Source organism: Microtus pennsylvanicus, chromosome 4 (genome assembly GCF_037038515.1).
Source record: "Microtus pennsylvanicus isolate mMicPen1 chromosome 4, mMicPen1.hap1, whole genome shotgun sequence".
Classification (NCBI taxonomy): domain Eukaryota; kingdom Metazoa; phylum Chordata; class Mammalia; order Rodentia; family Cricetidae; genus Microtus; species Microtus pennsylvanicus.
Window position 1 is genome coordinate 15,310,744 of NC_134582.1, and position 18,784 is coordinate 15,329,527.

General features: G+C 37.0%; 1 protein-coding gene across 1 annotated transcript in view; it reads left to right on the plus strand.

Annotated features, from left to right (window-relative positions):
• Dcc (DCC netrin 1 receptor) overlaps positions 1 to 18,784 on the plus strand; it is a 1,030,120-nt gene that overhangs the window by 979,370 nt on the left and 31,966 nt on the right. Inside the window, exons 25-26 of the mRNA XM_075968336.1 lie at positions 3,871 to 3,987; positions 13,277 to 13,438. Of these exons, the coding sequence (XP_075824451.1) occupies positions 3,871 to 3,987; positions 13,277 to 13,438 (279 nt within the window). The remainder of the gene's footprint in view (positions 1 to 3,870; positions 3,988 to 13,276; positions 13,439 to 18,784) is intronic.

Genomic DNA, 18,784 nt, shown 5'->3' on the forward strand with positions numbered 1-18,784 from the left:
GAGATCCATCTGCTTCTGCCTCCCAAGTGCTGAGATTAAAGATATGAACCACCATCGCCCAGCTTTAATGCTTTTTCTGAGACTGGGTTTCAAGTATGCCAAGCTTGCCTCAAAGTCCCAATGTAGCCAAGACACCTATTTCCTCCACCTTCTGAGTGCTGGAAGAAAAAGTCTGTGCCATCATGTCCTGGGTTCATGACAAATGAGGCAAAAGTGTGTAAGGAAAGATTCCTCTGCCTAGTGCTATGCTTGTCATTTTCATACATTATCTGGCAGAATCCCTACAATATGCTTTAAGACAATAAGTGTTATTCTCCTCATAAAATAAATGAAGCAACTTAAGTCTCAAGCTTTGGGTCTTATAGTTAGCACAGTAGGTTACACACACATAGTACGTCTGTAGTCAGTGCTGTGGCTTACACAGTAAGTACTACAGCTTATATTATCAGTACTTTAGGCTATGTACTATAGGTTGCACAGTCGGTACTGTAGGTTTCATGTTCAGTATTATAGGTTTTATGGTCAGCACCGTAGTTTTCATGGTCAGTACTATAGGTTCAATAATCAGTACTATAGTTTTCATGAATAGCACTATAGAATATAATGTAGGTTACATAATCATTGCCATAATTTCATAGTCAGTACTGTAGATGACATAATAATGTAATTTTTATGGTCAGTGCTGTAGGTTACATAGTCAGTGTTATAGGTTATGTAATCACTACTACAGTTTCCATGTTCAGTACTGTAGGTCACATAGTCAATAGTGTAGCTCACATGATCTGTACTGTAGGTTACATAGTCCCTAATGTAGTTCAGTGGTTCTCAACCTTCCTAAAACTACTACCCTTTAATACATTTCTTCGTGCTATGGTGACCCCCAAACATAAACTTATTTTATTGCTACTTCAGAACTATAATTTCACTACTGCTAGAAATTGTAATATAAATATTTGATACAAAGGATATCTGATATGTGACCCCCAAGGGAGTCAGTCATGACCCACAGGTTGAGAATCACTGATGTAGTGCATTGGGCAAGGACTGTAGGTTACATAGCTGGTATTAGGGGGCACCCAGTAAAGTAGCTTGCATAGCTAGTATTGTGGTTTATATAATTAATACTGGTAATCTATGACCAAAAACTCATCCATCGTTCAAACCTATGTCTTAATGACCAAATTTCAATGGATTTATTTAGTAATTTAAAAAATTTTTTTATTTAAATTTATTTATTTTTTATAATAATCTTTTCTCACTTTACATACCATTCCCAGTCTTTACTTCCTCCTCTACTCCCACTCCTTCCATCTTCCCCATGCCTTACCCGGCCATCCTCTCCTCAGAGAGGTAAGGCTTCCCATGGGGAGTCAACAATGTCTAGCATATTACTTTGAGGCAGGACCCAGGCCTTCTCCACTATATCTAGGCTGAGCAAGGTATCCCCCCAAAGAGAATGGGTTCCAAAAATCCAGTTCAACCACTAGAAGGGGTTAACTTCTCTGTGCGTGGAACTAATTCTGAATAAATTCAAAACTCATGAGTAATATTTGTATTTCAACTGTAGAAAGAGAAGTGAATAAAGCATTAACAGAATTAATATAAAATATTTTTCATCAAATACAAGGTTCCATTTGCTTTTTCTAATTTCTTCTCTTCTTTGTACTCTGTGTATTTAACTGTTTTAAACACAACATTTTCCTCCAACCACCCCGGTAGAGCGTCCTAGGAGTGGTGTAATTTTTTGTAACTATCATGGTAGAACTCTCAATGCAATGATGATTCTCTCCTCCACATAATAGGTTTCAAATTTCTCTTCACAAAAGAAAAAGAAAGACAAGGATTGGGACCTCTTTATCTCCATGTTTATATATAGCATTACTTTCTAGACATGAAGCCCAGTACAACTGCAGCCCAGAAATCCCAAAGGTTGGCCCCTAATTTTCATATCTCATGTATAGAAATGTAAATTTCAACACTATCGCTTTTGTATACTCAACTTAAAAAAAGACACTCAGTTTATTGAAAAACATCTTTTAGAACCTAACTAACATTATTTGTTTTTAATTACCTACATGTTAACTAAAGATTTTATATAAATTTCCCAACCCGTTTGGACCAATTATTTAGAACAGAGGTACTCTCATTAGAAAGCCCTCAGATGTGAGTACTGGCCCTGGTCTGGATAACTGATGTTCAGATGTCCTATTGCATCCTCAGTAGATGTTACTCTTGGGACCTGGTGGGAAGTTAGAAGGTGTGGCCTAGAAGGCAGATGTCTTTGTTAATTAGGGAAATATTTTCTAAGGTAAATTTGAACTCTAGGCCCATCCTGTTTTTCTGTGGCTTCCATCGCAAAGCTATGTGACTTTCCTTTACGACCTGCTTCAGAAATGTTCTGCCTCTCTACAGTCTAAAAGCAACAGGGAAATTAAATATGGACTCAAACCTCCAAAGCTGTTGATGGTCTGATGTATTTGTTGCAGTGTCAGAAGGCTAACACACTGCAAAATACAGAAAAAAGAAATCCATGCTTCAAAAATGGTATTGGAAATCCATTTTGCTAAAGTTCTCAGTAGAGAAATGTAATTCTAAGCAGTTCATTCCTATAATTAAAATGTAGCTACAGAATTAGAAATATAAGGCCAGAGACACCCAATAGCATTGAATGGTTTATCTGAAAACTAGGAAGGCATTTAATTAGCTGGATTTAGATGACTTATTTATTTATTTTTTGAGAATTAATACACATAGTAGATACTGCTCTAGTTTTTATTTCCACTTATTAAATATGATTTTAAATAATAAACAGGAAGAAATATCTATTTAATTGCTCTTGTATAGTTCCTAATGTTTATTCTGCTTCTAATTTTTGAAGATTCCTTTTGTTATTCATACTGATTTATAGAAAATGAGCTGCCATTCTACCAGGATTAAAGGGGTAGAGAGAAATCCCTTTCATTTTATTTTATCAGAAAATAACCTGACTTAACAATTATTCTGGAAGCACATTTTACTGGTAATGCTCTATGGGTAGTTTCTGCATCACCAGCTCATTTGAGACTTGAAAGATTTGTCACTTAAGTCTTTCAGCATCTGAGAACTGGAACATTACTTTGGCCTCCCTGGTTCCTGATGGGAAACCCACTGTCATTCAAAGTGCCACACCGCTAGACATGGATTAGATTGCTTTCTCCTCATTGCTTCCACGAATGTCACTGGCTCTAGGTTTCAGGAGTTTATCAGCAAAATGCATGGCTATATTTTGATGATTTGATGATGAACATTCATACATTTATTAATTAATTAAATGTATGTATGCCTGTTGTTAAATATTGGGAACATTTACCTTTAAATATTTTCAATCCCAAATTCTTTTTGTTTTTATTGCGTTTTTTAGAGATCCCATTTTCTACAGAGGAAAGATACTTTCTTTTTAAGCATTTCTCAAAATTAATGGTTTTTTGATGTACCTATTTTCCTTCAAGATATGTACTTGTCACTTATGTTGATGATTATGTGTGTGTAACTGAGTGGTTTTGTTTCTGAGTTCTGCATTCTATTCTACCTATTTGTTTCTCTACTAGAATCCACATACTACATAAGTTTTGCAGTCGTGACTCTGAAGTATACTTTGAGGTCATGTGTAGTAGTGTCTCCAGCTTTGTTCTTCCTATTTTTATCTTGTTATTATATCATGCTACTTTGATGAAAATGTTTATCAAAAATAAGAGATTTTCTGGTGAAGTAGAAGCTTTAAAGTATAAAATCAAATATATTTTTATATACAGGATTTTTTTACTTATAGGGAGATATATTTATTTGGAGGTTATTACAATTGCTTTTATCATTTTTTTTTTCCATTTTTAGGGCAAGACACCGAGGAAGCAGGGAGCGCCATGTCCACTCTGGAGAGGTCCCTTGCAGCACGCCGGGCAACCAGAGCAAAGCTAATGATTCCCATGGAAGCCCAGTCCAACAATCCTGGTCAGTACAATTTAGTTACAAAAGGTAAAAAAAAAAGAAAGTTTGCCTTGTTTCTATAAATATCGAATCATCAGAAATAATTACATTTTATGTGATTATTACAGGTGAATAATTGAAGACTGATGCAAGTCATATCATTTACTTATCAGTCAGGGTCATTGCTATATAATTATATCTCTATCGTCTGTGTTAGCAAACAAATGGCTATAATTCAAGGCACTATTTATAGTAATATGGATTTCTGTGTTTAAAAGCTGAAATGTCCATTGATATTATTGATATGATTCTGTCATCATCATTATAGCTTATTTTTTCTTATTTTTTTTACTGTAGATGGTCCAGTTTTCATGCTTACACAACCTAGCTCTATTTAATCAAGAGTTCTCAGACATTCACTTAGTACCCCTCCTTGCTGGAAGTTTCTGTCTCCCTCCTACATTCACTGAAGAAATTAGCATCTGGGGATCACTTCCTTTCCAATTACCTCCATGATCAATCTTGGTAATTACACTCTTCATGAAGATAATCCATCTGATTCCCTGAACTGTTAGCTCTTTATGGTACCTGCAATGATATTGGCTCCTTCCCACCTCCATCCATCAATTCCATGTCACACTAAACCAATGCATGGTGTCAGTTTCCATCATCCCTTCCTTCTAACTCCTTATTAATAGTTTCTGCACACTTATTTTATTGTCCCTTGCCAACAGTTCCTCCATGCTTATGAGACTGCCAATTCACTAACTCTTCCACAATCCCTCTGTGTCCCATCTCCCATATGTCTTCACTGTTTTGTTTTATTTTTTCACCTCATCTGCTTTTCTCCTCCTTCCCACAATACTTACTTGAAAAGAAAAAAAATCAACTGAAAAGAAACAAAAACCATCAGCTGTAGTTAAAATCAATAACCCCACTAGCTTGTACCTCAGCACCTATCAGTTGAATGTGTCTGCAGAACAATGCTCAGTTGCCTTCTGGGTATGTTTGAATACAAGTCTGATGTGAGCATTCATCTGGAAATGCTTCGGCATTTCATCAGTTTTTGGTGATTTCATTCGGGAAGATGAATGTCACATTTAGTCTGATTTTTCTGAGTTCAGTATCTTCTCACCAGTGTTAAAATAATGTTTCCTCAGAGTTAGAGGTGCTGTTCAGAGTGTTTGCCTAACAGCCATAGAGGTTTGGCTTCAATCACAAAGACCAAAGCCTAAGAATGGTAGTAATAATTGTCAGCACCTGCATCTTTGTTCTTATATTGCTCCAGAAAGAGAAGTGTTGAAAAATGCTACTCTTGTTGTTCACGCAAGTCCAGTTGGTATGCTTATGCTGCCGCCATGTTGCTAAGCCATCACACCACGTGTGCATCACTCCTGGGCTTCCATCAGTTTTCCTCCTGACTGTTCCTTGCAGTAAGCTTGTAAACATTCATATTCTTTCCAGATCCCTATTTTTGAAACAATCACTTGGAATAGTTTTCTCACCAACCAAAACTCCAATACTCATTTGCACAGAAAAATTTAAGAGTATAATTATTTTCTTCTTTCAGATGTGTGCTTTGATTCAGTATTCATACTTCTTCTTTACTGAAACCACAGTAGTTGGGCTGTTACTTTTCTTTTGTTGCAATCAAACACTATGGAAAGAAGCAATTTCTAGAAGGAAGGGTGCATTTAGGTTTATCGTTCCAGGGGGAGAGTCCATAATGGCTGGAGAGGCATGACACCAAGTGGCTACAATAGAAATGTCACATCTCCATCACACAAAGCAGAGAGCAAACTGGAGCTAGAAAGAGTATGTGAACTTTCAAAGCTTATTTCTAGTGACATGCTTCCTCCAGCAAGACCAGACCTACTAAACTTCCTGAATAGCGCCAGCAACTGGGGACTGGGTGTTCAAATGCCTGAGCTTTTGGAGGATATTTCTCATTTAAACCATTACAGTGACCAAGGCTGTCAGTATATCTGTGTTGTCTCACCAAATAGTAAACTGTCAGCTGAATGTGGCTTAAATTCCTGTATGTAATGGGGGACAGAAAAGACAGAGAGACAGAGAGAAATGCAGACACACACACACACACACACACACACACACACACACACACATACAGAGAGAGAGAAAGAAGAAACACACACATACAAACAAAGAAGACACATATCCAGAGAGAGGGAGGGAGAGAGATAAACATAAATACACAGGGACAGAGACACACACAGAGAGATGTTGTTTTTCCCTTTGGATGTATTAAATCCATCAAGTTTCCCTCCTCCTTCCCATCGACTGTTCCTTCTCACCTTTCTTCCCCCTTTTCCCGATTTCTAAGACTCAGAGTGAGCTAGGGCTCCTGCTTAGGGCTGCTGCACCTATCTAATATAGTAACCACTGAGGTAATGTCTATGGCCATAATGGGATGGAGATGCTGATGGTCTTAAATTGTATCTCTACCTTCATTTATTCCCAGAATCCACATGAACTTTCTTATCAACTGTCCACTCAGCATCTCCAAATACGTAATGGGTACCTTAGCTGTGATCAAATCTGTGGTTTTAGTAATTCATAATCCGCTTTCCCCATCTGCAGAACTGTTTTTGGAATAGTATTTTTCCTCATTTCCAGAAATGGCATAACTGTCCATCATTTATTCTAGTCAGAAACTTTAGTTTCATGCTTCTATTTCTTTTTGTTGAGTTTTTTTTAAGTATTTGCTTATTTGTGTCTTTCCCTCTGTGTGTGCATGCACAGAGGCCAGAGGGGGCACCAGATGCTTCAAATATGGAGCTACATGTGTTGTTGGATGCAAGGACTGTTATGTGGATGCTGTGTTCCAAACTCTGGTCCTCATGTTTGTGAAGCAAATGTTCTTTACCACTAAGATGCTGCCCCAGCCACCTTTCTTCTTTATTCTGACTTTTTCACATTCCAAGTTTAATATTTCATTCTACCCCACAGGCACTTCCTCCATCCATCCTATTTGTCTGATTGCACCTTTTTTTGACCTTTATTTCTTTGACTTTAAGCTATTTCTATCACTTTATATATGTTTAAAAATTATCTGTCTACTTCAGCTGTTTATCTTGTGGTTAGTTACCTAGAATCAGGGTTCCAATAAATGTATTACCTCATCTTATCCCTGGATACATGTAGAACAGTTTTAAAATATTACACAAAGCTCCATGTGGCCAAGCTTCTGTGCTGATCTCTGACATCACCTTTTCACATGTAATTATGTGTGAATCCACTACAGCAGGTAAGCCTTCTTTCTATGGCTTGGGTAACAGCATGCACCATCTCGGGAACTAGGTGAGGGTATATACTAACAACATGTATTCTTCTCTTTGAATGGATTAACTCTCTATTTCTCTTTTCTCATCCTCTCTGTGTGTCTGTTTCTCTCGATACCCTTCTCTAATGTTCTAATACAATTTATTTTAATATAATATATATTTTTGCTGTATTTTCTCTCTTTACTATGAGCATAAAAGATTGGCTCCTGGGTACTACCATTCTGCCTAAAGAACTGATGAGAGAACTAAGGATCAGAGAGATTAACTGGCTAGATCACACAGTTAGTAATTAGAGTCAGAATTAGGACAGAATTCTGATTTCAGTGTTCTAGTTACTATTATTCTCCTAGCTGTAATAATTCACAAAGCTTACGTCTTCTTTCATACAAACCTTTTACTAATAGAGTAATACTGTACTTCACTATCTTGTTTCTGAGGCTCTAATTGCTGTTTTGCTGGTAGAGAACATCTATCTGAAACTGTTACTTCTAAAAACATAGCTGCGCTTCAGAATGTTTTGAAGGCCATTAGGTTCATATGTTGGTGCTCTATCTAGATTCTCATATCCCATTGATTTTTTTTCATCTCAGCAAACAAGCAAACAAAATAACCAAACATGATATTACAAACTCATCAAAGTATTGGCTCCAAGCTGGTTTCTCACTACTATACCTTCATCTTTTGTCAAGGAAGACTGATAACTGGTCCCTATAACTGCATCACTTTTCTCTGTGCTATTAGAATAACCCAATAGAGAGCTGCACCAACCAAGTTTATGTGCTTTCAAACACCAGAGCAGATACGGATGATATGATAAATAACTTTCAAGTAACTTCATCTAGAAAAATGTTGGCTCACTTGTTGGAGGATTCATTTTTATCAAAAATAGAAAGAACATCTGATAAATCTTCTGATGTACTAAAGGAAGTTTAAATTGTTTCTGACTATGAATAAATGCTTTTTAAATAGAAGGTAAATCAAATTAAATTTGTAAATATTGAGAACTTTTGATTGCCATTTAACATTGCAAAACCTTACCAATTACAATTTTGCTCAATTCTCACAGTATGAAAATGGAACGAGACTATCCTGACTGCACACAAGGGAAACAGTCTTGGACTGCTTAAGAGCCTTTCCCCAGGACATGGCCGCACACACTCTGAATCTCTCTCTAGTGTGCACTGCTTCTTCACAGACAAAGATGCCTTTCATGCTTGGCATTATTCACCTTCTTTTTATTTTTTCTTTGTTTTAAATAGTTTTTAAAAGTATTATATGGGAGTTATAATCCTAGGCATTAAGGCTTGTGCCAATCCAATGCTCATTATATTTAGTGTTTTCTACTTCCTGTTCTCACCTAGTGTTGAATTTCCCTTTGCCTTGTCTCATTTGTAGTAATTTAGTCCATATTAATAGGGTCTTTCACAATGACCAACAACTGATTCTGCTATTATTATTTTAATTTTCTAGTATTTCATGCACCTAGTTTCAATCTAGTAAATAGTTTAAAATTTTATTAGGATATCCTGGTCCAATTATTCCATTCTAAGGTAATTCTACTTTTGGATAAGTACATGATATGCTTACCAAAGACCATATCCATTTGTAGTATATCTTTGTTACTGAGAACAAATAAATTATAGTATAGTCATATCATACAATAACATGCAACCATAAAACAAATCAACTAAGTGATAAGACTATATGGAGCCTTTCAAAGACATAATGGAAGCAGAACTTAATCTGTTTGTTGTAATTGATATGGTTCATTTTACATAAAATGTAAAAACAAAAAATGTTATGTATGGTCTTATACCTCCCAAGGGCAGTAGTGTTGAGGGGAGTTTATGAGTGATTGTTAGAGACAATGAAAGGGCTGATGTTTTCTTTTTTGCTTTGGATGACAAGTAGCAGACATTTAACTTCAGAAAGTCAGGAACTACTATGCTTGGCATGTCCAAGTGTATCCACGTGAAGCTCATACTGCAGTAAGAAATGACCACACATTGTTTATAAAGTCTACATTGGTGAAGTGATATCCAACAAAAGAAAATTACTTCAATGTATGACCATAGTCAATTTCAGAATAATTCACAAGCATTTGATAAATAAAATATTCTATTTCCATCTATTGTGAGTGACAAAGATATTACATAACCTTACAAGGTTAAACTTTGCAATTTAGAACCTGGAAGAGCTGTGAGTACTCACAGTATAATACATGAATTTATAGATGACCTTTTTTCATTTCCTTGGATTTATTCGGATCTGAACTACATTACCAAGTTTTAGATAAACCAAACCTGTAGTATTATTCCAGTTCCTAGGCATATATCAAGACAACTGCTGTTCTACTTAGGAAATAACATTTTTCTGAGGTTACTTTTGTTTCTGATTCATATTTTTTACCATATTTATTATTTGCTATTATAAACAGCATTACCAAAAGTGACTATAGAAGAAAGAGTTGATTTTTTTTTTTTTTTTGCTTACAGTTCTAGAGAAAGTGTACGTAATGGCAGGCATCAGGGAGCTGAGAAGACAGCTAAAGCATGGCAAGGCTGTGACCTTTCACCCTTATGATGTATACTTCCTCCAGCAAGGCTCCTCCTCCTAAATGTTCTCTCCTAACATCGTCCAAAAGACCTGCAATTGGAAACCAAATATTCAAACACTTAAGCTTCAGAGGAAGATTTATCAATAAAACTACCATACTATGGTGGTAACCAATATTACTTTGTAGATGAAGCATTATTTAATCTGATATGTGTTTGAGATTTTAAAATGTTGGAATTGTATTTAATTTCATGAGTGAGTAAAATCTACCTATTCATCAAAGATTACACTTCTTGGTTGAAAAAAAAAGGTGATGTTGTTACGGATTAGCTTCCCCAAACATTTCTCAGCTGAGTCCACTGATTACAGCATGAGAAGTATCTGTGTGGCCATTGCCTACTCACTTTATTATCCAAACTTTTGGAGGAGAGGGGCCCAGGATTTAGGAGTTCAGTTTGAAGTAGCTGTTCTATAAGACCACATCCAATAATAAATCTCTGTTTTAATACAAGGCAATTTGTTAGTCAAAATCGTCTTGATTATTTTTTTTTCTATTTTCATGTAGGTATTTGAGAAAAGAAATACAGTACAAAGCAACTTTTAATATAAAAGATAGCTCAGAAATATAGTGTAGGGCTTAATAAAAATGAGTGAGAGAAGGGAGGCCCTACAGTTTTATTTTTAAGACAGCTTAGGTCTATTATTGATGGTTGGGTTTCCAGAACATTTACCAAGACTCTCCTTTCCATTCCCACAATTGCTTGGCTGCAGAATTCACTAACAGTAAATTGGAGGAACTATTGAAAAGCAAAATACAGCTACAAGAAAAACTAAGAGGTCTATGGGGTCTAACTACCATATCACTAAAAAATTGATGCTACACCAATAGACAGGGAAAAGGTCGTCTATAGAAAGATAACCAGCCCAGCTTCTGGGATATTTAAACCCAACTTTGAAGCTCTTATTCTGTTTTTTCTTGGTGTATAATTTTTATAGTTATTTATGTTTTCTAGATAATAATCCCTATCTGATATATATCCACATATTCACAACTGTTAGATGTCAGTGGATTTTATAGCTATTCTTCGCCAAAGAAGACCTTGGTTGAAATTCCTAATAGAAACATAAAGGTTGTGGGAGATGCTGGGGCCTAAGATTATATTATAAAAGTTCACACCCTGTGATGTTAAAATATCTCAAAGTATGCTGTGACAGACAGTAACCAGCAGCTCTATAGCATACCTTTCCTTGGGAAGTGTGTCAAGTGCATGAGGAGTAAGTCAGACACAGATAGATAAACAAAGGGTCTTCTCCTAGCTTAGAAAAGAAAACTCCACACTAAGAATTTTCTTCATCATCATGAAGTCTCTCCTCCAGTGGAGAAACAACTTTTCCTTTTGCTCTCAAAATCTTACAGGGTCATAAGCCTTTCGGGTTCAGATATGAATTTAAACAAACATCTACATGAATATATAATAATCTATATTAGTATGTATACATGTAATAAAGACTAATACATACATCTGTGAAACTTTCTTAACTATGAAAATCTGAACATCTGAAATAGGTATGAATGTTTATTAGCAAGAACAATGCACTCTAAATGTTCCAATGTTTCAAATTATACCTACGTCATTGCATTTTCATAAAAAGAGGCAGCATGAAAAATTGTTTCATTGAAGCTTTTTAACTCAAACATATCATTTTTACTGTTATGTTTTCCTCCTCCTTAAGCAAATCTCTCAATTCTGTCATGTCTCATGTTGAGAAATATCAAGAGAAGTTTCAGTTCTTAAAATGTACAACATTAAATTTGAGTGTCCACATTGGAGTTCCTGTAGGTCACACTTAGTAATAGCATCTTAAAGATGGTTGTAAAAGTTTCCAGATGCCACAGTGCCTGATCATGGAGCTATGTATTTTGTAAGTGAATTTCTATTTGAAAACGCTCCGTGCATCAGTGTCAGATATAAATTCAGTTGCCAGCAAACTGTGTCGGAAGAAACATCTAGTCATATTTAATCACAGAGCAGAGATTTATTGAAACTGAAAGATACTATTGCTCTTAGATCAATTTTATATAAATATAGCAATGTGGTGAATGCTGAAACACTTGTATGTATGTGTGTGAGTGAGTGTGTGCACACATGTGCGTGAGTGTGTGTATACACGTGTGTGTGTGCAAGTGCATACATAAATTCTCCTGTCTCTGAAGACTAATGTTTGTGGTAAAAATAATGAAAGAAAGAACAGGAAATATTTTATTCAACTTATTTTAGGTTTGTATGATTGTCTCCACACACATATTCCCCAAACCCCTGAGGATTTAACCCAGAAATTTCTGCATACTAGACAAACATACTACCATGGAAGTATATATTCCAGTCCTGTCTTTGTTATTTTGAAACAAGCTTTCACTAAATTGTCCAGGGTGGTTTAGATCTTATTCCATTGTCCAGACTGGCCATGAACCCAAGTTCATCCATTCTCAATATGATTTTTTGAAAGGGTTTCCTTTGGGATACGTGAAAACATATGCACACTGAACCCAGAGGTGGCATTAGAATATAAGTAATAATTTTTAAAAAGAAGGTAGCTTTAATATCATAGACTAGCCAAACTAATCATTCCAATAGCTGGCTTAAAGTACATATATTGGTAATAAGAGTTAAAGAATATTCATTATTTTAGATGGTGATTAGCAAATGATATAAAATTAAGATTGACTATAATACGAGGTATGAGGTATTAATAAACACCTCATAGTATAATGTAAATTAGCAACCCTTGAATAATGAAATTGAACAAAGCTGTCTGAATATCAAAAACTTTGCACAGGTGTTTTTGTGTAGGTTTCAGCCCATATAATCACACTGTTTTTCACAGGTAACATTCAACTACCTTCAAAATAGTGTGTTCTCATCTGGACCGCTTTGAATGTTAGAAGGATCTTATTTGAAGATAAAACCTGCTTATGAGTACTGACAGTGTACTTGCAGTTTCCTCTTGACAGTAATACATCTCTTTACAGGATGAAATTACAATTCCCACCACCTGCTAAACCCACTATACCCTGTATGATCCCTTTGTGAAGGCCAGATACTTCTCGTTTCATGTTTCTCCTTGAAAGAAAGAGTAAAACAAACAAAATAAAAACTGGAATACAAAGACCAGAGTATTGCTGCACCTCTATTGTAACTTAATTATTTCTCATAGCCATGAAAGGTTCCAAACCGGAAGGAGATGGACCATAATAGAGTGTTCTCAACGCAAAATTTCTTTGCTTTGCAAGAAGGAAGTTTGCAGGATAAATTAAGAGACTGTCAATGAAGCCATGAAGAACATACGTTGGCTTGATGACTTGAAATTTTGAAATTTTATCCATTTCCTTTGATGTGGACTAGATGGGTATGTAGGATTTTTTTTAAATAACTAATGTTTTTCTTTTGCAGCTGTCGTCAGTGCCATTCCTGTGCCAACACTAGAAAGTGCCCAGTATCCGGGAATCCTCCCATCTCCCACCTGTGGATACCCCCATCCGCAGTTCACTCTCCGGCCAGTACCATTCCCAACACTGTCTGTGGATCGAGGTTTTGGAGCAGGAAGAAATCAGTGTAATGCATTTTTTCTTCTACTTTATGAAAAGAATTAACAATAGGAAGATAACCTTTGTGTATCGTTTTGATATTTGTATTCTTTGTAAAGACTGATGGTGCTGACCCTGGTACAAGAATGTTCCCTCTCAGCAAACTTTACCCATGGGCTCCTAGCAGCATGCTCTTTCCACAGCAAACTCCACAGAAAAATGTGTCTGGCAATAAGGGACGCATGGCTGCATTACACAATGGTGGAGCAGAGGATTTAAAATAATACCCTACTAACCAGGAAGGTATAAATCAAGCTGTGTCTTCCAATACATTTTATATCTTATCTAGTATCTGTGGGTTAAATTGAAATATCTCTACTGAGTCCCAGTAAACAAATACTTGAGGAATCCTCAACATTCTTTTATTGCTTAAGTACTACTTTTTCACCTTTCAGCTGTTGAAGGGGGGTGGTTGCTAGAATAAAATGTCATCTATTAGAAAGCGAACGATAGTGGTGAGAGACTGAGGCTTTACTATAGAAGCTGGTGATTGCTCCTGTGCCATTTGATCCCCCCTACCCTTGGAGCACAGCATCTTTAAGTCGATTTTATGGCTTTCATCTCTTAGTTAAGAACAGGTGACTCAGCAGCTCATGTGCAAGAGGAGGTTTTGTAATAGATATGATAGCACAGCAATAAAATATATTCGTGAGGCAAGCTATATTTTTCCTCAACTCAACAGGGATAGCTCAAAGAAATCATAAATCGTCCAAATGTAGCAAGGTTAGAATTAAAAGGCATCAAAAATCTGCCAAGCGAGAATTAGAGTCATTTCCCTTCTCTCGCTGCACCTTCTCTCTCCAAAATAGAGTTGTGTGCTAAATCTCACGGGGGGAAAAAAAACCTATGAAGGGAGGGAAATGAGACTCGTGTGGGAAGTCCAACAGCTAGAAATTTCTGGATCTCAAAACAACTATACATGGGAGTCTAGTCAAAGCCCCCACAAGTCCCTTCTTTGCTTCTCAACAGAGCTACCTTCACTTGATGAATGTCTACCAGTCTTTTATTCTCTGGTCTTAAGACTTCAAAGGAACATCAAAGAGGAATCTATAGGATAACTTTGTTCTGACCCTTCTGGCACAGTTGACATGGCATGGCTCAGGGCTTTTCTCATCAGAAAGTATTTCTTTTTAGTAACTGTCACCTTCATTTCCTTTTCAATTTTTGTTAGCATAGTCTATAAATGTATTCATCTCCTCTGCCCCTCCCCTCTCTTTATTTCTTCTGAGTCAATGTAGCATATAGAATTGTCTCTAATTAGATCCTGGGGAAATTTATTCAAAAGTTACATTTCAGTGGAATTTAAATATGATGGTCTTAAGACCTTTTGTTTTGTTTGTTGGTTTTGTTTCATTTTGTCCATAAGTCCCCTGAATGTGGTTGACAGTTGCATGGCTGGGGCATACTGAGGGGCCACTGGCAGTGGCACCAGGTTTTATCCCTACTGCTTGTACTGGCTTTTTGGGAGCCCATTTTCTCTGGAAGGATACATTGCTCGGCCTAGATGGGGAGGGCCTAGGACCTTCCCCAAAGCAATGTGCCTTACCCTCTCTAAGAGTGGATGGGGATGGAGGGGGTTGTAGAGGGAATGGGAGGGAGTACAAACTCGGATTAGTGCGTATAATGAGAAAAGATAGTTGTTTTCTTTTTTTAAAAAAATAAAAATTTTAAAAAAATAGTGAAAAAAAAGAAGCTTTACTTTCAAAGCTCTGTATTTTTAATGAGGAAGCATTTGGGGCTATTTGAAAATTTTCTGTAACTTCCATCAATTTTCCTGTAAACTCCAAATGATCAAGTACATTAAAAGTTAATCAATCAACTTTTGCCCTCTTTAGTAGATTTTTGTTTTGATAGACTTTGAGTAGTACAATTTAGCAGATGAAGGTAATCATACCTTGCAATAGAAAATATTTAACAAAACAATGGTGCATCATTATGTCAGCAATGCTTTCTTTGCAAAATACTGTGTGATTTTGAACTTCATCCAAATTACAAGGCAGTGAGGATTCTATCCCTGGCCATGATTTACAGATTGGTTTACAATGTGTCTATTCTTTCACTCAGCAAGTAGTTTTCAACTAAATATACGCGATGCAAAAGAAATAACATCTAATGTGCTTCAAGCAAGTGCCTGGAAGAGAAAAGGAAGGAATAAATGTTCCCTTTTTCAGGAAACAGAATATTATATAAATCACTGTCAGTGATAGTTAACATCCAGCTCTTTGGTATTGGTTTCTACATGCTTTGTAGAGCACTAAACACCCCAGTTCTCTCTGAAGAAGAAAACACTCTGGATAGAGATATCTTATTAGTGTCTTTTAGGAGCAGAGAAAGGCATAGAGAAAGAGATAAAGTTAGTGTGGCCAAGGGTGAAGATTCCTCTTCACTAAAGTTATCTCAAAGACCTGGAGGAATCTATGCCAGGAAATGCTAAAGCCATGCCCCGAAGCCTGAAGTCATCAACAAAGCTGGAACTCTCTGTAACTGTAAGGAGAGGGAGGCACACTGAAAACATGTGCATTCCACACACATCCTGAACGATGGACAAATACGGCCCGTGCAGCTCCCGCCCTGCTCTTATAATCACCCACGAGTAGGTTGCTGCCCCAGGAGGTCAGTACGGTTCTGTGAAAATCTCCCAAACAGGTAGTCTGGGAACTTCGTTTCTGCAAACCATAACAAAGCAATGCCTCATTTTTTTTTCCTCATCTATAAAACAAGTCATGGAAGAGGAGTTTAAGAGGTTCCGATTCTGTCATTGTCACAGTGCTTCCCAGATTTACTCCTGCGGTTTTTCTAATCCATTTCTCCCACAAACTGGAAATTGACTGACAAATGGAATTTGTCCCAGATAAAATCAGGAGCACATGGAAGAGTTTATTCATTATTCTAGGGATGTCTGTCCTTTAAACAGCACAGGCTATGAAGAACTAGATTACTGAGGAATAGTTCATAATGTTGTTCTTCCAAGATTAATGAGTCACATATGTTTCTAAAAGAGGTGTTCGTGTCTCAGGGTCTGTTCCGTGCTGTTGGTGGGCTGCATTTCCGTCAACCATCACAGTTTTCAGATAAAAGAAAAATCCTCATTTCCATTTTTGCAATATTTCTTCCAGTTATTCTGTAGCAAGTATTTTGTATGTTGACATTAATTATTATAAAGTACCTTGAGATTTGACTGCACTGTGTAATTGTATGCTATTTGTACAATGAATTCTGACTATTTTATCATTTGAAAATGAGTGCCTTGCCGACATCCATTTGATTCTCACTCTGCTCTGAATTGCAGGGAGGCTGTATTCTGTGGGTGACAGGAGCTTGTCTTGCCTTTTAGAGCTCTTAGCACAGATAAATGCCATGTCACTGAGCCAATTTGTTTCACATAGGTGTCCTGGAGCTGGTGTCTGAACTGGCCAACAGGCACACATCTAAGGTGTGGCGTTTCTCTGCTGGGGTGATTGCTATCCTGTTTATTTCAGGATTTTTGCTGCTTTAAATGTCAGCCAATGTCTGAAAGCATTTACTTAAAATATAAGAATTATGAATTATCAATGAAAGCCTTCTTCCACTCTATGGATTTTAAAGAAAAGAAATTTTATCTCTTATGGATTGCATTCTATTAATTTCCAAATTCCTAAGGTTTCACACTTTGATTTTATGTGTTATCGAGGATGCCTTAGACATAGGATATGATCCACCTAGTTAGGATCACAACATGGTTAGCCTAATGGGAATCTTTCTGGACAGCTGGAAGCCCAGAGATACAAGACTTGGGATAAAGAGAATTTTGGTTCTCATTGAGCCAGTGAAAATAAATGACATGAGAAGCATGTGGTTAGGACATGGCCAAAGATATAGGTGAAGGGAATGTTTTTATTGCAGATATGGGGGAGAGTGCAGCCAGAAGCATCTAGAAGACTCAAGAGCAGAGAGAGAAAGGCTGCTGCATGGCCGGCAGAATGGCCAGAATCATCAGAGTAGGGGTGGGGACTGAGTGAGAGGAGAGGATTAAGATTGAGGACAAAAGGGTGCATGGCTGAAGTGTAGGGTGATAGAGAAATGAGAGCCTGCAGGAAGAGCAGCGCATGAGCTGGAAAGTTTAGGGTAGGGAGTGGGGAGAGAGGAATGAGTGGGGGGAGCCACAGGTACTGGGTGAGCCTGGAGGCCAGCATGCACCTTGACATGCTAGTAGGCACCACAGATAGCCTTTGTCCTAAGTTTCTTTTGGACCTTACACTCAATACTTCCAGTAAAATCACTACAACCCGTATGTTCACATGTTATACAAAGGTTTTGCCGTAACAAGAGACTGAATTTCAAGGCATTAAAGCAAGATGCATGTAAACTGTATTAAGGTCAAGATTACAACAATATTTTACCATGAACTGTTCATGCCCAAGATACAAGAGAAAGAAAAAAACCTGAGAGATGAAAAAGAATTAAAGGGAAAATAGACATTAAAAATATTCTATTATTTCTTCAATGCTGCGGGAGTTCTAGGAAGAACATGTGGATTAGTTATAACATGTCTTCTGTAGAGAAAATCACCTAAAACGAATTCCTAAGAAAAGAATGTGAAATTTCTTTTACTGTACTCATAAGTTAGTATTGTGTTTTGGTCCCATTACTAAGAACCAGCCACTGTAAATCAAAAGGAATCAGAGAAACTCAGCCTCAGGAACCTCGTTTGTGAAACTCATCGCTCACACAGGAGGAGAGACTCTCGGTCAGAGAAAGGCAATATTCCCAAGAACTCCTTAGCCTATGTAGTTTTAAACTGTTTGGGCTGAATAACTTTCCCCATCCTGAGAATCATCCCTGAAGACAATGTTGAAAGAACCTGTTGTTTTCTAGATATTTTCTGCAATGGAATGGTTAAACAAATTCCTTCCTGACCTGTGGTGTGAAGAGCATACAAACAAGGTTACCTACCTTCTTCAAAGGACCAGGACTGAGGGGACAACTCAGCCACCAACCACTCTGAGACTAAGGAACAAAAATGCCCAGGTTTAGAAATAAGTGATTATATCTGCATTTTGAAAATCAGCTTTGGTCACTTTCTTCTTCAGATTGAACAGAAGTCCAAAGTTAAAACCTAATATTTTTTTTCTTCTGGAAAATTAAACATTCAGCCATCCCAAGACAGAATCTGATCAAATCCACAGACCTTCCCCTCCCCTGGTGTTTGTGCAAGTTTCCTGTGAGATCTCCGTGGGGTTTTGGCATCTGGCTGTCTTACTCAGGGTTCCCTGTTTGACTAAAAACACCTCTGTCTGATGTTGAACTCTGACTGCCATGATTTCCTCAGCCAACT